Source organism: Carassius carassius, chromosome 43, assembly GCF_963082965.1.
Source record: "Carassius carassius chromosome 43, fCarCar2.1, whole genome shotgun sequence".
Classification (NCBI taxonomy): Eukaryota; Metazoa; Chordata; class Actinopteri; order Cypriniformes; family Cyprinidae; genus Carassius; species Carassius carassius.
This window is the reverse complement of record NC_081797.1, coordinates 2592006-2612401: the sequence shown is the minus strand read 5'-3', so window position 1 is coordinate 2612401 and position 20396 is coordinate 2592006. Positions and strand designations below refer to the sequence as shown.

At 36.4% G+C, this 20396-nt stretch overlaps 1 protein-coding gene across 2 annotated transcripts in view; it reads left to right on the top strand.

Moving 5' to 3' along the window:
- The window catches only part of wnt7bb (wingless-type MMTV integration site family, member 7Bb), a 41944-nt gene that overhangs the window by 9367 nt on the left and 12181 nt on the right, over nt 1-20396 (top strand). For both annotated transcript variants that reach the window (XM_059536035.1, XM_059536036.1), the window contains exon 2: nt 1138-1364. In XM_059536035.1, coding sequence (XP_059392018.1) covers nt 1138-1364 — 227 coding nt within the window. The remainder of the gene's footprint in view (nt 1-1137; nt 1365-20396) is intronic.

Genomic DNA, 20396 nt, shown 5'->3' with positions numbered 1-20396 from the left:
TTCAACTCTATTCTAATAAATTATGTTTTTATTGATTATATTCCATATTACAGTTATGAGTTGGCCTATTCACTTCTGTTTAGTTATATTCTGTTCAGTTTTCTTCCGTTATGTCATGTTCAGTTATGATGTTCTGGTATATTCAATTTTATTTTATTCATTTTTTTTGTTCAGTTGTGTTTTCTTTTTCTACTCTATAGTAATTTCCTGGTATATTATATTATTTGATTATATCCCATATTACAGTTATGTGTTGGCTTATTCGCTTCTGCTCAATTTTATTCTGCCAACTTTATATTCTGTGACATGTTTAGGAATTTTGTTCTGGTCTAATTAGTTCTATTTTATTTTATTTTTTAAGTTTTTCTTTTCTGTTCTATTTGTTTGTTTGTTTGTTTTATACTTATTCTGCTCTACATTCATGTCTTGCTCTATTCTATCCTCTGATTCTATTCTTCATTACTGCCTATTCACTTCTGTTCAAATCGATTTTGTTTTGTTCATTTATATTCTACTCACCCTTTCAATATATCATGTCGAGTTATGCTGTTCTAGTTTATTCATTTCTGTTCTATTTCATACATTTACATTAAGTAATTATTCTTTTCTACTATTTGTATCGGTTCTATCCTGCTCTACATTATGTCTTGGATTATTGATTTCTATTCTACTCTATTGATTCTGTTCTTACAGTTGTGTATTGGCATTTTAACTTGTATTTAATTCTGTTCTGTTTTGTTTATTCTGTCATGTTCAGCTGTTCCATTCATTTTATGCATTACTCTTCAATTATGTTTTTCAAGTCTATTTTATTTATTCCCATTCTATTATTCTCTGGTGTTCTTTTTTAGTATATTCTATCTTCTGCATTGGTCAGATCTTTACTATCTCTTTTCACTTGCACTACTGTGGGTGAATCTTATTTGTCAAGCAATAAAAATGCATTGGTAAATGTGCGAGTTTTGATTTGAGAGGTGTAAACGTTCACCCATTTCAAGTAATGCTTATGAGATACTATAGAGATCTCATTTGTGATAGTTCTTTGGTCCAGGTGTTATTGTTAAAAGCAATGATGGGACAAGAAGCACTTCAAAATGTTCATTTTTACTAGTTGTGTTTGTCTCTTCTGTCCCACAGGGCTCTTTCCTCTGTGGTGGCTCTTGGTGCGAACATTATCTGCAATAAGATCCCCGGTCTCGCACCCCGCCAGCGCGCCATCTGCCAGAGCCGGCCAGACGCTATCATCGTGATCGGAGAGGGGGCACAGCTGGGCATCAACGAATGCCAGTACCAGTTCAGATACGGCCGCTGGAACTGCTCGGCGCTGGGGGAACGCACCGTCTTCGGACAGGAGCTGCGAGTAGGTCAGTGCTTGTCATGGATCTTAAGCACACTTGGTTTGTTTTCTGGATTGTGTGAAATAAGATACCACCAGGGTGTTGATCGAAGCACTTGCAAATAACTCTTAAGTTTTCCTTAAATATATGCATGCATGTGTTTGTGTGTATATACACACACACACACACAGTACACACATCATTTGACAGCACTGCTATTAATATGCAAATTGTTTTTAAATAATATAACAGTATTTTTGTTAATTGGTTAATTTCAACATTTACTAATACATTACTGAAATTTGCATCTGTTGACATTATTTAATGGACTTCAGCTGACATGAACTAACAGTACATTTTATTAGTTTATAACTAACAGAGTATTTTTATTAACCAACAAAGATGAATAAATACTGTAACAAACAAATTGCTCACTATTAGCTAATATTAGTAAACAGAATAATTACCACCGGGACCTTACCAATTGTTTATAGTTTTTTTTATATATAATTAGTTTTTCTGTTTTATTAATTCTATTGTTCTTTTTAAAATACATTGTATTATTAAAATTATATATATGTATATATATTTATTTTCTTTATGCAAGACTGTCTTTCCTTTGAATATTGAAAGGTTTTAATCTAATTGATGTCCACGTGGTTGTTGTTCAGGTCTTTAGGAAGCCTGTAGCAATGATGCAAGCTCGATTTGTGACTTCAGTTCTGCACGAACACAAGTAGAAACAATCCTGTGAAGATAAGCGTATAAATGCTGCTTTGATTAGACAGAATCCAGTCCTTTACTGTGACAAAAGCTCTGAAGTCTTTTCAGAAACGGGCAAATGTGGTGTTATGAAAGAAGGCAGTCTTTGTGCTGTGGGCAAACCCTGGTTACACACGCCAGGCTGTGCGTGCACACACTTGACCCTCAAAGGCTTGCGAAAGCATGTTTGTGTTGGTGTGATTAATACAGTGCTGATTAAGTGGAACTGGATTCACCTCTGTTCATTTGCGTGTACACCAGGCTACAAAGATGCTATCAGCTGCGGCTTACTGTTCTACAATTATGTTTGGAACAGCATACAACCTATTTCTGCAGTATGGAGTATGTATAGTATTTATAGTATGTATAATGTGCAGTTTTTACTGAATTCTGTGCATGCACAGGCTAGCAAAGAGTGCTTTATCTAACAATGCAATGCGCTCGGTTTGACCTTCTGTTCCCTGTGTGATGAATGAAGCGGAGGTAAAATCACCCATGAGTTTAACCAACCTCTAATTTGACTGATTAGATAATCAAAAGGTTAAAAGTTAAATATTTTTGGCTGCCCGTGTCTAAGGATTTTTCTGGTCGACTAGAAGTCATTCATTTGAAGCATTAGTCGACTAATCGCATGTTTATCAATAAACTGTTTAAATCATTATAATGAGTCTTTAATTGCCTAAAAAGCGCCCAAGTACATGCATAAAGCTTGACACAGCGCACTCGTCATCTCCGCAGTAGTGATGCACCATGTTTCAAATGGATTACATAATCTCTGAATATTTGTTTTCCATTTGAATTGGTTCGTTTGTAAGTAGACATTTCTAGACTCTCTATAGACAAATTTGTAATGTCGGTAAGGCAAAGATATACACAGGGTTTCGCGCTCAAATTCACGGAGACTGAGACGGCAGCAGCACATCCTGTTTGCTTTCATTATTTTACAAAAGCACATTTTTTTTTTTTAAGTCTTTATATGGTCTTTACAGATTTACAAGATGTATACAAGAATTCATGTAAACTTGCTAATACTTACATACTAGAGATGAAAAGCCATATTTGAGGTGGATGAATGCTTTTTTTGTGCCTAAGCAACTAATAAAGTTTTGTTCGACCAAGCCTCTTCTGGATGACTAATGATTAGTTAACTATTATGCATATTTTCAAACTAAATTTAACTAAATATATAGAATAGGCATATTTATTTCTAATATTATGGCTATCATTGCATAATTCCTATTGTTTCACTTACTAATTAAAAAATGATAGGATTTATACATTTTACTCAGTATTTTAGCTTTATTTATGTTAGGAAAATTGTTAGACTGAATGCAATGTAAGTCGCTTTGGATAAAAGCGTCTGCTAAATGCATAAATTTAATTAAATTTTTAATTTAATTTTTGTCTTTTTTTTTTGGCAAAAATATTTAAACAGCCTTACATCAATATATATTTACTTGAGATGACAAAAAAAAAATTATTAAAATATAGTGAAATAAAAGTGAAAATAAGTATATTTTTCTAACCCCATTGGCAGGTATACATTTTAAAATTCACTTAATTTTGATTATATTGGCAGAAAACAAGACTCAAATTAATCAAATTGAGTCTTTTTGCTGAAAACAATGTTATGTTGTAGCCTGGGTGCCAGCCCAAACCCCGCCTACAACATTTTTTGGATGGGAAGTTCATTCTGCCTAGAATATGAGTAGGACGAAATCAGGCTAGTTATATTGTATAAATAAACGTAATTCAAAGGGAAAACAAGCAGATGTTTTAAAACAAAATCTGGCTTTATTTATTCATTCATTCTTTCAGAAAACAAGACTTAATATCTTATTTCAATTTGCAAGACAGAACAGACGTCACATTTTGTTTTCTGAAAAAAAAGAAAAAATATCTACTGTTGGGGCTCAGAAAAATAACATTTATTAGAAGGGGAAAACAAGTTTATTCTTTACCCTTTAGCAGATTTTATTGGATTTTTGTTTTTTAAACAAACATAATTTTGCTTAATCAAGTGAATTTGGGTTTTTTTTTTTTTTTTTTTTGGAGGGGGGGGGGGGGATACCAGAATAAAGTGAGTTTATGGTTAAAGCTGAAATCTGCCAATTTGAGATATGCCAATGTTTTAAGAAAAGGAAAAACTTAACTCAAAAGAGAAAACAAGTTTACTGGCAGATATTTCCCATGTTTACATCAAAAACAGAATTAATTTAGATTTTTTTCTAGAAAATGACTTGAAAGTATAAGTATATTTTAAGGGGTATATTTCAGGGGTGATTTTTTTCCTGTCTGTCATGTAAAGTCTCCCTCCTTAATGTTTTCCGGTCCAGCAGGTGCAATTGGTGCATCTGATCACCTTCTACCGAAACGGCACACACATGATTTGAGGATTCAGACACTGCAGAATGAGTTTAATACTTAGTGAGCAATAATCAGTTTGATGCTTTCCTTGGGAAACACCACGATCACTCTGCTCTGTCTTTTCATTCTCTCTCTCCTGCTGTTTATATTGTCGAAATGAGCTACAAGCGGGCAAACATTTACATTTTCATGGCTATTGTGTGAAGAGGCATTCCTGAGCGGGTTGTAGGGTGCTTTTCTCTGTCACGCTGCCATTTATACATTTCCCCTCATTTAGAAGTGATTTGTTGCTGTTAAACTGCGGTCAAATGCTCTGTAAACTCCCATCGCTTCAGCTTCACAAAACGCATCGCAGCTCCTTTGAAATTCTACACTCCTTCGGTGAATCTCTGAACTTTATTTACTGTCATCTAAAATACGCACTGATGGAATTCTCATTTATAAACTACTTTTATTGGATTTTGCTCTGTGTCCTGCTGTCTAAAGCACTTGTGAATGAAGGAAAACAATAAATTATGTTTTCATTTTCCTAAACTTTAATTAAATCATTTTTTTTATTATTATTAAAAATTTAGACGACTTGGACACCAATTTATGTTGTGACATTTTTCTTATTCTAAATATGTTTAAAACATTATTTGGCAAATATTTAGTTTCTATTATGCTACATTATTACTTTTTTTCTACACACGGTAGTTCTGTACCCTTTTTTTAAATTATTTTTATTATTATTAGCAGTAGTATTGTGACCACCCTGTTGCGTAGAGTTTGGGCCACGAAAATATTAAATTATTTGCATATATTTTGTTTTGTATCTATGTATGTATATTTCTATTTTTCAATAGTGTTATGTATAAGTTTCATTTTAAATACTTTAATGTGGTGTAATGAGTTTGCCTCTCATTTACTGTTAAGAGAGTACTACATTGTCATATACTTTATTTTAATGTTTTTTTATAGTTATGGTAATCAATTTGTTTAAAAATATGTAATGATCTTCTTCTTCTTCTTCTTCTTCTTCTTCTTATTATTATGTAAATTTATTTGCTTTATGGTTATTTTTATCGATGGTATTTTATTTACTTTTATGTTAATCAATTTATTAAAAAATAAATTTCAATACTATTATTTTATTAGTAGTAGTACAGTATATAGAATTAGTATAGTAGTAGTGTACTAATTAATTTACTCAATATATTTTTTTTGTGTTTATTTTATCATATGTGTTTATGGTAGTCAATTATTTTTTTTAATGTATTTTATATATTTTTTTTCTTTTAATGTTTCTATCTTTTATTTTAGTCAATTTATTGAGTTTAGTCTTATTTTTATCATTCATGTATTTTTGCATTTTTTCTCAAACATTCTCCATGGACCCGGGTTTGAAAACCTCTTCTCAAGAAACCCTTCTTTGTTCTAGTGTTTTAATGAACCGGGAAACCAATATCCTGATCTGATATACTTATAATGAGTATTTATAACTTTTTAATCCTCAAAAAACCATACAGCAAAACCCTGTTCAGTAAGTTCAAGAGCTGCAAAAAACTTGATTTATTTTTATTATTTTATTTTTTGTAGTGTTGAGTGTAGAGCATCTTTGAACTCACAGAAGTTTTTGAAATGTTCTAGTGTTGCTAGTAGCGTTATTCATATCTGGCTCCGTTTCAGTATATGGTTGATGGTAAGTGAACGTGTCACTTTGACGATGGTGGAAGTAACTGCAGAAGGCGCCCAAAAAACATCATAAACGCAGATATGCATAGATTCACTGACTCATTCCTTACAAAACATGTTGTTCTGTATGAGAAGCCTGCGAAATGTCCTTTTGTGTTGCCATCAAAGGAACAGTTCAGCCAGAAATGAAGACGAAAACAGCTTCAGTGGCTATCTTGACGTTGACCGTGCTCTTGGATGGTGTTTCGATATTGATACGGAGCATTTGGCGATTTTTCAAGTTGATTTTGTGTGGTCTTGACGTTAAAACTGTTGTCTGAGTCGCTCTTTAGAAGCTGTGTCTGAGGATGAAGTCTATTCCAGGAATATCTCAATCCATTCATAATGGACTGCATGAAACGCCTTATGCACCGAGACTCCAGGAATTTTTTCTAATTGTAAATCCTCCAGATAGTGACCACTAAATTGTTCCTGTTCATAAGGAGCGATCGGGGCGGCCGCTAGACTCCGTTGTTTTCAAAGAGATGATGATCAACAGACCACAGAGTTAATTCTCTTTCAGTTTGGATGCATTCGGCTGTTCTCTGCGGCGCACATTAATAGCTGGGTTATTGAGTATTTCTGAGCCCCTGAAGAATTGATTCGAGGAAGCGTTCGGTTTCAGTCTGAAGAAAAGGGCCAAAGTGGATCCTCAATTTCAGAAAGGTCTGTAAATAAATATGCACAGAAAGGGCTGGTCTTAAATCTTCCAGTGTGCAGGATACTGAGAACGACAGAAATGAGCTCTTGTCCAAAACATAGCGAGCTGACTACATAGGCAACATTATAATGCATCACCGCCCAAAGTGAAAAGAGTACCAAAAGTAGAAGACATTGAGTTTTAGCCCAATTCTAATGCAGTAATAATAGAGATGACAATCCAAGAATGCATTGCAACATGCATAAATATATTTCATTCAGTCTCAATAATGTTACATATCTGTAGTTTTCTGTCTCTGTGTTTCCACTGTGACCTAGTTTTTCCCAGTCTGTTTAATTAGACATTCTGTTCACCTGGTGTTTTGTTAATTATCCCATTAGTTCCCTTTGTTTGGTTAATCTTCGTCCATTCTCATCTATGTTAAGTTGGTTACCCTGCCTGTTCTCCTGGATTTATCTTATTAAAATACTTTTCAATGATCTACTTCATGCTTGTGCAGTTTGTATCCCCAACGTGTGACATAAGAACGGACACATACAGTTGTTTGTGGCGTTTTTTGTCCTATTTTTCTCATTTCTCTGTCACCATGGACAGTCGTAATGTTGCCCTGCTATGCTTGGAGCAGAGGGACCGCTTCCTAGAGTCTCAAACCAGGGTTTTTTGGAGTTGGTCTGCCAAACAGAAGCCCTTCTAGTGGATGGCAAAACAAAACGGTCATCAATTTGAAGCACAAAATGAGGATTTGTAAAGAAAAAATGTGGAGGATTTTGATATAAACCAAGAGGAGACTGGTTTTCCTTTGCTAAAGTAAGACAACTTTGCTCATGTAAACAAACTTGTGAGACTAGCATATCCCAGAGGTGCTGGGTAACCAACCCTTTATGTAAAAAATACCAATTTAGGTCAACCAATTACTAAGTGGTTTTTACTAAAATAATTTATATCTGATGTCTGAATTTTTTTGCTTTGACTGTATTTCCAGTGTACTTCACATGTGGAGCACTATTTGCTTGTTGCCTATGTAGACAACAAACAGCAAGGCAGCTCACTAGGTTTTAGGAGAGCCATTAAATGAAACCTCTTATTTAGAGATGATTTTGTTCAGAAAGTCACACTGGCTTGTGACTGTTTCTTTAATTGTCTGAATTGATCTAATCTAAGATCACGACAGTTGATTTAAATGGAAAAACTGATACTATCTGTTAGTTTTGAGTGAGATTAAGTGTCTGTTGAGTGTGTGTGTGTGTGTGAAGGTGCTGACAGATTGAAGTGCTTGTCGCTCACACACCTTGTGTCATTATCCAGGTGATTCATGGCACTCATGTGAAAGGAGTTTGTCACCAGTTTCAGAGAAATATTAGCATGGTTTAACCTCTCCTGCCCTCCCTCGTTTCACAAGACGCTTTACTGTGGGGCAGGTGAGCCACTTAACAGCATGAAGGATTCCCAATCATTCCCCAAACCGCACTAAAAGCCCTGGAGTACTGCTGGAGTACGTGCCAATGGTAGCAGATGATTTACACTCGCTTTCTTCTTCTGCATTCGAGCCGCTGCAGGTCAAAGACTGAACCAGGAAACTTTTATGACTCAGAAGTCACTCTTTAAGGAGTTCTCATTTGCGTTTCATTGAAGTATTCAGATGTTTCTTTATAAACAGACTCAAATGAGTCAATCATTGTCATCAAGTGGACTTTTTAGGTTGAAATTGATGTATTAGATTGAATATATTTTAATGTTGGTACTGTTTATGCTTTTTAAATAATTTAGAATTTCTATGTAAATTTAATATATTCATATGTACATTTATACTATATTTCAAATGATTCTATCATTATTCTATTATTCTATTTAATGTTTAATAAATATTTATTTAATCAATGTACATTTTATGATTATGCTATTTTAATTATTCGAATCTTAATTTTTTATTATTCAATTACGTATATATTTATTATTTAATCAAATTTATTTTTTATTTAAATTTTAATATGTACTATTCTTTTTCTCTAAATTCACTTTATATAATGTACTATTCTTTTTCTCTAAATTCACTTTATATAATGCTATATATAATTTTAATTAATATAAAACTTAAAATAAATGTTCTATTATAAATTATATTTCTAAATATTTTATAATTCAAGTTAAATTATAATAATAATAATAATAATAATAATAATAACTAAAACAAATAATCAATAAACCAAGTTAAATCAAGATCATATAGCTATAAAATGAATGTGTAAATTGAGATCTTTGTTCATATTGGGATCTTTGACTTTTGACTCAACTATGGTATCTTGAGCACAGTTTGAGAAAATGTATCTTGTTTTAAAGAGGTTTAGATGTTTTACTAAACAACGTCACATGATTCTGGAGTAAATGTGTGCAAAAAACACAAAATCCAGGAGTTGAGGCTAAATTGGATTATATGGTCATCCATCTCTGTCTCATGAAGTAGAATTGTGCAATTATTCTACTCTATTTTATATGCTTGTTAAGGTTCATCTAAAAAATTTCAGGCAACAGCATTCTTTTTTTAATTTGCCTGAATTTAGGTATCAAATATCAGACCACAGAAAAAGAATTCAAAGTTGTTTTGGATGGTCTGTGTTTGTGTTTCCAAAGTAAACTCATAATGAAGTAATGTAGACACATTACGGAGATCCCTCATGAATCACTATACTCATGGTGTTTAGAATATAAAGCTCTATATTAGATGTTTCTCGGGTTGCTTGTTGTTCTTTGCATACGACCAGTTTTGGTTTCAGATAAACGGACGTCTTTCTCTCTCTTCATTTGTGGTGAAATCAAACCCTCATGGAACGCACAAGGCTGAATTGTGCAAAATCTGAACCTAATTGCAAATTACTCTCCAGCGAAGCCTAACAATATACCGAGAAGGTCTTATATACAGAAAAGCAAACCTTGAGGTCTAATTTTTGACCAAACTAAGTTAATCAAGTGCAATATTCTGCAGAATGCAATTTGATTTCACGTAACAGCGCACAAAATGATTGACATTGACATTGATGAGACCCTGTTGTATGGAAGCTTGTTTCCGCCACAGAAAAAAAGGTAATTGTGACTTTTTTTATTTCACAGTACAGACATTTTTCCAGTAATTCTAATTTTATAACACAGTTCAGACTTTGTTTCTCACAATTTAAATAAAAATGATGTATTTCAATGATATACACTCAGAATTGCGAGATACAAATGCAGAATTGCGATAAACTAAATTGGCAGATACAAATGCAGAATTGTGAGATATAAGCAGAATTGCAAAATACAAATTCAGAATGTCAAGATACAAATGCAGATGCGATAAACTCAGAATTGCGAGACATAAACAAAGAATTGTGAGAAAATCAGAATTAATGTAAACTCAGAACTGTGCGATAGAAATGGCAAAATACAAACTCTGAATTCTGAAATACAAACTCTGAATTGCAAGATACAAACAGAATTGCGAAATATAAACTCAGGATTGCGATATATAAACTCAAGATTGCGAGGTATAAATTCAGGATTGAGAGATACCATATAATCTCAGGATTGCGAGATATAAACTCAGGATTGTGAGATATAAACTCAGGATTGTGAGATATAAACTCAGGATTGCGAGATATAATCTCAAGATTTTGAGATATAAACTCAAGATTTTGAGATATAAACTCAGGATTGTGAGATATAAACTCAAAATTGTGAGATATAAACTCAAGATTGCGAGATATAAACTCAGAATGTCAAGCTACAAATGCAGATGAGATAAACTCAGAATTGCGAGACATAAACAAAGAATTGTGAGAAACTCAGAATTAATGTAAACTCAGAATTGTGCGATAGAAATGGCAAAATACAAACTCTGAATTCTGAAATTCAAACTCTGAATTTGCAAGATACAAACAGAATTGAGAAATATAAACTCAGAACTGCGATATATAAACTCAGGTTTGCAATATATAAATTTAGGATTGTGCGATATAAACTCAGGATTCCGATATATAAACCCAAGATTGCAATTATCTCAGAATTGCGAGATATACAGTAAACGCAGGATTGCGAGATATAAACGCAGGATTGCTAGATATAAACTCAGGATTGCGATTTATAAACCCAGGATTGCGATAATCTCCGAATTGCAAGATATAAACTCAGGATTGCGAGATATAAATTTAGGATTGCGAGATATAAACTCGAGATTTCGAGATATAAACCCAGGATTGTGAGATATAAACTCAGGATTGGAAGATATAAACAAAATTGCAAAATATAAACTCTGGATTGCGATATATATAAACCCAAGATTGCGATAAACTCAGGATTGCAAGATATAAACTCAGGATTGCGAGATATAAACTCAGGATTGTGAGAGATAAACTGAGAACTGCGAGATATTAACAGAATTGTGAGATGAAAACTTACAGTTGTGTTTACAATCACAAGATATAAACTGGAAGAAAATTTTGGGGAGAAAATTGTGAATGGCTAAATAAAATTTACTTAGTTAAATTTAATTATTGTGGCAAAAAAACTATTGCGAGATGTAAACTAAGAATTAAGAGAAAAAAACTATTGCGAGGAAAACTTTCAAAGACTGAGTTGTGAGAGTCACAGTAGAAACAAGCTTCATCCTGTCACATCCCATAATTTACAGAAAAAAATGCCTCGTTTTTGTGCATCAGCACCTCAAGACAAGTCTGCAAGTAACAGAATGAGAAGGAAATTTTCCTCAAAGTGACGTTGCAGTTATCAGGAGGAAATCTCAAGCGCATGCACTGAAGTGTGAAATCCAACTACTTACATGGAATTTAATGTCAGGAGTTACTTGGAATTAGAAGCTTGGATTAAATCATCGAACATGTCTGAGTTGCAGCCAAGCATTTGCATTTTCCTGCATGCAGCGAGGGTCAGAGCGCTGTCTCGGCAGGTACTGACACTTTGACATCGGTCGTCTGTCACTGATAAAGTCCAGATTAGTCAAATCACCCTGCAGCCACAGGAAGCAGATCTGAATCTCCTCTGGAGGTATTCCTGTTCAATCAATCACTGACCGTGAGTCGAGTGGATCCGTATGGAAATGTTCGCTAAGTGCAGGTCAGGGATTAGATGTTCTCATCAGGGATTAAGAACTGAAACAGAACAGCAATGAAACGGAGAGGAAAAAAAGTAGGAAAATGAGCTTGAGATAAGAGGCCACTTCTGTTGTGCTGTAACTTAACATTTTTTTTTTATTAATACGAGTAGCTGACAAATGGACATTTTAAGTTGAAATTAACATTCTTTTATCTTCAGAATTTCCTTTATTTTGACTGGAAAGTGAAGCAGATACTATGTTTTAGGAGAGATTTTTATATTATTTTTAATTTTAGTTTTTAATTAGTTTTTAATTAGAGCAATGATCATTTCACTAGATTCAAAATTTAAAAGAAGCAAAATAAAATAATTGCATTTAATTAAAGATAATACTGTGTGTGTGTGTGTGTGTGTGTGTGTGTGTGTGTGTGTGTATATAAATTTTTATCTACAGTGGTTTATACTTTTATTTAATTATAATAAAATCTATTTTTATTTTATTAATTTAAATGTTAAATATTTATTTTATTTATTTTTTATATTTATAAAAAATTAAATATAATAATAATTATTAGTAATTATAATTATATAATTATTAATTAATTATAATACATTATTAATTATTATATATTATAACATTTACTTTTACATTTATACTAATTTAAATGTTAATTTAAGTGTATTGTATGATTTTTTTTATACAAAAAAAGAATAAATGGTATACATAAAAATAATGTAATTTGTATGATTTTTTTTACTTTTATTATTATTTTTTTTTTTTTACTTTTTAATGTTATTTTTAATTAGTTTTATTATATATATAATTATTTTTTATTTTCATTTATTTGCATTATAATTTTGCTTGTTTTTTAAATAATTTAATAGAGTGTATTATTATTGCTATTACTGTTGCTGTTGTTATTTTTGTGCAAGTGAGTGTGTATTGAAATGGTGCAGAGCTGTAGTGCGTGTTTGTGAATAGGAGACTGTGCTGATTCAGCAAGCCCTCCTCCTGTGTGGATGGATGAATGGATGAGAAGAAACAGGATGTGAGGAGGATAAAAGCTGCGTCTGTCACAATCAGATCATTTCTCTGTCCTGAACTAGACAGGTGGATGGACTTTAACCCTTATCATAGACACTTTAAATATAAATAGCCGTGCATTTTCATGAATGGTAAGCATATGTGATAAGTGATCTATTGTGGTTCTTTGATCGCAGATCTTAAAGAGCATTCAAATGTAAGCGCTTATGAACAATAGAGCAGTAATGCGCTTCATCAAAGCTTATCTGGATGGAGTCGTGATTAAAGAGCTGCTAAACATTGAACAAGAATGATCTAGAAATGCAGAGAGACACAAAACTCCCCCAGTGCTGGATTACACTGCGTTTGTCGACTTGTTTTTGATTTCATGTAAAGGAAACTCTTCCCTCATGTGTGCACAGTTTTACAGATGCCGCATCTTGCGTTTGTGTTTGCATTTATGCTGCAGCTCATTTCTGAACATAAAAACATGTTTCTTGTCTGATGTATTTGCTCGGAAAAAGTTACAAAAATTATAATAATTTCACCCAGTCACTACTGGCAAGTAGATTCAAAATAAAAAAAATAAAATAACTGTATTTAATTGTATTGTTATAACTATTTATAACCTGATATATATATACACACAAAACATGTATTGTTTGTGTTTTTATATATATTTTTTTTAATCCATTTTTTTAATAATTGACATTGCATCTATTATCTAGAATCTAGCATGCATCACAGCACACAGAGACACTCATGTTAAATTGAACAGGATCTGCTCATTCCAGTTGTTGTAAAGCTTACAGAACACACAATCTCTTCCTGTCATTTGTGACTCTTGACAGAGTTGTACTTTTTGAGTGATGCTCGACTTCACTAATGAGTTTGCAGTGCAGCACCAGTGACTGTCTCTCCTCTCATTTGATGACTGTAGCTTCATCATAACTCTTCTCGATGCTCTCGCTGACCTCAGATGTAGCAGGAAAAGCAGATTTACCAGAACTTGGCTGTGTTCTCCGGCCTCAAAGTGCCCTCCAGGTGGGCGTAGCGTCCCTCAAGTGCGCTACGTCTGTTCTGCGGCATGAATGGAGCATTTGGAGCTGCCCAGGCCATCGTAGGGTTCAACGGGATTGTTTGTTCTCTCTGAGGTTGTAAATCTCCTCAGCCGTGTCAAACGTGATTTGTTTAGTGGTTCGCTCTCGTCCGTCCGAGCCAAAGCGGTCAGCCGGCATTGACAGACGCAGTCGTCCACCCACCCTCTCTACATAAGGTCATGAGGATGTGTATATATATATATATATATATATATATATATATATATATATACGTAAAGCGAGGGTAAACAGAGACAAAGCGGAGATCTTGGATTCTGTCGCAGACACTTGCCACTAAACTCTATTAGACATCTGTTTTAATATTCCTCTCTTCTTCCCTTCCAAGTTCTTTGAGGGTTTTCTGGTCAGTCCAGTTTTCCACTGGCAGGGTTCGAGGCTATCCCAGGGTGCTTCTAGCTGGAGTCGAGTCAGGGCTTTGGGTCTGGCCTCCTCTGATGTGCTTTATTCACTTTGGCATTTGTGAGTATGGCCCTCTCGTACCGTTAACCCAATGTGGACAGCAGCCTGATTGGGCACCGCCTGCGCGATGGATAGGAAAGATTGTGAGGCTGGGGAAGACTGTATTTTTAGAAAATCTTGGAGACTGGTATTGGGACGTTTTGTTTGTGAGCTTGTATTCATTTTTGTTTTTTATTTTTTGCTTTTGAAAGCAGCAAAGTTGTGTTTTTCACTTTACATTGGAAATACAAAATATATATGCTAACTTAAACTTATGCTTATATATGTAAATTACAGTAAAATAAAACAAATTCATCAATGCTATCAGTTGATTTGTTTTTTTACTTTAATCATGATTAATCCCACCTAATATTAAAGTTTTTTAATATACTTTTATATTGCAATAATTTCACATTCAATCTTCAAATTAGTGTAGAAACAATATATTTTTATATTTGTTTAGTGGCATCTTTTTTTTTATGAATGAAGGTGAGTTTTACTGATACCAATCCTACTGATGTCTTTTTTCTTTCTTTCCTAATATTTAACCATTGACTATAGCCATTCAACATTACAACGTAATTGAGAGCTGTTGAATTTAACATTTATTAGACTTAAAAAAACAACTTCTATTTTAAGTGAACATTAAACAATCTTCACATAAATTCATTATAATAAATTGCATATTTACCTGTGCCTTTCAGTAAGTAGGAAATAAACAGAAATGAAAAAAAAAAATCATCAACACTATATTCAAAGTTGATTATAGATTATTTCCTCTATTTTTATTTTGTTTCTCTAAATAACAGGCATCAGAGCAGCTGGTTATTAGCTTATTTGGCTGCTATTGCTTTAAGAGCTGCCGGTGCTGAACGTGCATTAATACGAAATTAACACAGGCTGTATTTGTGTGTGCAATTGAAGAGCTAGTGCTATGAGTACAGTGTAATGGCTGACAGGACAGAATAATTAATTTTACTGACAAACTGCCTGACAACATCTAATCCGACTGCAGTTCACTGTAATTATACTGAAGCTCCTCATCACCGCTGCCATTTCTGCGCTTGTTTAACTTGCGCCTGGCACGAAGTGGAGTATGCATCTGAAAAGTCTCCCGTGTAATGTGGTCATTTTGCGTCTAAATGAATGCAATCCATGTCAAGAAAAAAAGAGAGAGAAGCAGCAATTGTGAGTGGGGTGGCCAACCCTAACTCTGCCCCTGCATAAACTGCAGAACCCTAGCTCCGCTCGTGCACTTACTGCGAAACCCTAACTCTGCCCCTGCATAAACTGCAGAACCCTAGCTCCGCTCGTGCACTTACTGCGAAACCCTAGCTCTGCCCCTGCGTTTACTGTGCAACCCTAACTCTGCCCTTGCATTAACTGTGCAACCCTAGTTTCACCCCTGCGTTAACCGCGTTACCCTAGCTCGAACTTTGCGTTAACAGTGTAACCCTAGCTCGACCCTTGCGTTAACTGTGAAACCCTAGTTCCACCCCTGCGTTAGCTCCTCAACCCTAGTTCCACTACTGTGTTAACTGCGCAAACCTAGTTCCGCCCCTGCATTAACTGCGCAACCCTAGCTCTGCCTCTGCGTTAACTGCACAACCCTAGTTCCACCACTGCATTTACTACGAAAACCTAGCTTCGCCAGTGCGTTAACTGTGCAACCCTAGCTCTGCCCTCGGATTAACCATGCAACCCTATTTTCACCTCTGCGTTAACCGCGTCCCCCTAGTTCCACCCCTGTATTAACCTTGTAACCCTAGCTCGACCCTTGCATTAACAGTGTAACCCTAGCTCGACCCTTGCGTTAACTGCGCAACACTAGTTCCACCCCTGCGTTAGCTGCTCAACCCTAGTTCCACCACTGTGTTAACTGCGCAAACCTAGTTCCACCCTTGCATTAACTGCACAACCCTAGCTCCACAGCTGCATTTACTGTGCAACCCTAGCTCCACAGCTGCATTTACCGTGCAACCCTAGTTTCACCCCTTCATTAACTGTGTTACCCTAGATCCACCCCTGCATTAACTGTGTAACCCTAGCTCGAACCTTGCGTTAACAGTGTAACCATAGCTCAACCCTTGCATTAACTGCGCAACACTAGTCCCGCTCCTGCGTTAGCTTCTCAACCCTAGTTCCACCACTGTGCTAACTCCGCAAACCTAGTCCCATCCCTGCGTTAATAGCGCAACCCTAGTTCCGCCCCTGTGTTAACTGCGCAACCCTAGTTCTGCCCCTGCGTTAAGTGCGAAACCTTAGCTCTGCCCCTGCATTAACTGCGCAACCCTAGTTCCGCCCCTGCGTTAACTGCACAACCCTAGCTCCACCTCTACAATAACTGCGCAACCCTTGTTCCGCCCTGTGCATTAACTGCACAACCCTAGCTCCGCCCCTGTATTAACGCACAACCGTTGCTACGCCCCTGCGTTAACCGTGCAACCCTAGCTCCGCCCCAGCGTTAACCGTGCAACCCTAGCTCCGCCCCAGCTTTAACATGCAATCATAGCTCCGCCCCAGCGTTAACCGTGCAACCCTAGCTCCGCCCCTGCATTAACTGCGCAACCCTAGCTCTGCCTCTGCGTTAACTGCACAACCCTAGTTCCACCACTGCATTTACTACGAAAACCTAGCTCTGCCAGTGCGTTAACTGTGCAACCCTAGCTCTGCCCTCGCATTAACCATGCAACCCTATTTTCACCTCTGCGTTAACCGCATCCCCCTAGTTCCACCCCTGTATTAACCTTGTAACCCTAGCTCGACCCTTGCATTAACTGCGCAACCCTAGTTCCACCCCTGCGTTAGCTGCTCAACCCTAGTCCCCCCCTGCGTTAGCTGCTCAACCCTAGTTCCACCACTGTGTTAACTGCGCAAACCTAGTTCCACCCCTGCATTAACTGTGCAAACCTAGCTCTGCCCCTGCGTTAACTGTGCAACCCTAGCTCCACAGCTGCATTTACCGTGCAACCCTAGTTTCACCCCTTCATTAACTGTGTTACCCTAGATCCACCCTTGCATTAACTGTGTAACCCTAGCTCGAACCTTGCATTAACTGCGCAACACTAGTCCCGCTCCTGCGTTAGCTTCTCAACCCTAGTTCCACCACTGTGCTAACTCCGCAAACCTAGCCCCGCCCCTGCGTTAATAGCGCAACCCTAGTTCCGCCCCTGTGTTAACTGCGCAACCCTAGTTCTGCCCCTGCGTTAAGTGCGAAACCTTAGCTCTGCCCCTGCATTAACTGCGCAACCCTAGCTCCGCCCCTGCATTAACGCGCAACCGTTGCTACGCCCCTGCGTTAACCGTGCCACCCTAGCTCCGCCCCAGCGTTAACCGTGCAACCCTAGCTCCGCCCCAGCTTTAACCGTGCAACCCTAGCTCCGCCCCAGCTGTAACTGTGCAACCCTAGCTCCGCCCCTGCATTAACTGTGTTAAATATTTTTCATGTCATTAATTTGCCTGCGTTAACTGTGTTAAAATGCTAATTTTGGGATATGGTTGGGCTTCCCACTTGACTTCCTGCCAACTAACTGTCCTATATCGCAATAAAGGCAAAAAACTAAAATCATAAAAAAAGAAAGAAAGAACATTTTGAAAAATATTTTGCATAGCCAATTAGATTTTGAGTAAAAATGTCTCAACTTTTTGCCAATCCAAAAAAAAAAAAAAAGAGATGAAAACTCTGTGTCTGTAATTACACTGAAAAGGAAAGTAGATTATTTAATCCACTGTGCCCTGTTGTTTACTGCACATATACTGCATATAGACTGTATGCTTCATAAATAGTATATTCTGAACATAGAACTTACTGGCCTCAAATAGAGATTCTGCATCTGCTCTTTCAGTTTCTCTACATAATTTGGTCTCATTAGCAGCCGTCGTAGATCCAGACACAACAGGGGTGACAGTCCATCAACACCCCTTCATTTTTCTAAAGTCTTCGTGTGTGTGCATGTGGGAGCCAAACGCTAGTCTGTGCTTTTGCCATTACATTTGCACTAATCTTCTTTTCCTGTTTTTGCGATTACATTACACTGTGTGTATGTGTGTTTGAGTCGAAGACTTGTACATGCCAGTGTGTGAGGATTGAAAGTTTTCTCTGCTGTCACAAGCTGACTGGTTGATTATTATGGTCTCAGTATTTCTACTTGTAATATTTTTGAAATGTAAATTTCATGAAGCCATACATTTTCATTAATAGATACAAATAAGCAATTACAGTGTCTTGCGAAAGTGATAATAATAAATGTTATTTTATAAAGCGCCTTTAAAAGTGCTTAAAGTGCTGAACACAATATAACCAATATAATAAAAAAACAATACAAAATCAACAAGCAAATGCAAGTAAAAAAAAAAAATTCTTAAGTTGAACTTTAAAAACATCATAATACTAAACTTCCCTAAGTTCAAGCGGCAAAGAAGGACAGGAGCATAGAAAGAGAAAGCCCATAGATCTTAGAAATGTTTGAGAAACAACCAACAAGTTTGACTGAGATGAACGCAATCTACGACTAGGAGTGCATGGCTGTAACAATTCTGTAGGGTAATGTGGTGCCAGACCATCTAGTAATGCTTTAAAAGTAAGCATCATAATTTTGAAATCCACTATAAACCTGACCAGGAGCCGGTGCAGATATTCTAACACTGGAGTAGAGGTCTTCTCGGGTCCAAAAATTAATGCCCGAACCCGAAAGAGACTCGTAATGTACTACACCGAACCGACCCGGACCCGTCTAATATTTCAAAAGCTGGACCCGGACCCGTGTAGATCCGAGAAATGCCTACCCGGACCCGACCCAGACCCGTCTATTATTTGAAAGCTGGACCCGAACCCGTCGGGAAGACACAGACCCGACTGGACCCGATTGTCATATATTCCACCTTAAATTACTATAACAAGTCAATAAACCTGTTGCGAAAAATACAGCTTTTTGTCTTACCTAATTTAAGGAGCCGTAGTCTCTCTACCTGACTGTCTGTGATGCATTACAATCCTCCGACAAGAAAGTTATCCATGTTATTCCTCTCGTTATTCCAAGTCCAAGCTTAATCCACTCATTATTTCAGCTTCAAAAGTCCTCTTGATGTCACGGTGATGGATGACAGATGCAACTGTGCACACGTACATTCTGACTCGAGTTAACTCGCATAATAACCTCAACTGTTTGCCCTTTTGAACTATAATAACGATACTGTAGCTCGTGCAATGCCATGGCCGCTGATGTTATTTATTTGCTAACATCTCTGTGCTCTCTGCTCTGCGTCGAGTCTTAATCTGACCAATAAAACTTTAAGTTTAAACGGTTCATTTATATTATTATAAAAATGGAAGAAAATGTAAAGCGTGGTTTGGCGGTCAAAGTGTCCCTCACTGGTTGCCATAGAAACATGAAACGCGATCGAGACTACACACGCAGCTAGCTGTATCAACCTAAAATATGCTTTAACGCAATTTTAGCATCATAGAAAACATTCATGTGACATTTCACCTCAGATTGTGTTGCTGATTTGAAATATATTAAATATTAGTGTGTCAAGTCTGCAAGCATTATCACCATGCGTGCACTTGCATTAACTCTGAGTCTGCGCACTCTGATTCTAAGGGCAGAGAGAGAGAGAGAGAGTGCTTTTTTTTTGGCTCTCTCTTTTCTTTTCCTAATTTTACAAGTTGCAAGTTACAAAAAACACAAGCAGTGTTTGATCACGGCCGGGTGTTCTCCGAGTCCGATGACTCCGATCGCACAGGTATTACACACAATGTTAAACAGACCCGGGACCCGAGGTTATAGACTCGAACCCGACCCGGACCAGATCATTTAAAATATAGACCCGAACCCGTATGGGTCCCGGGTCGACGGGTCTCGGGTTCACTGTGAAGACCTCTACACCGGAGT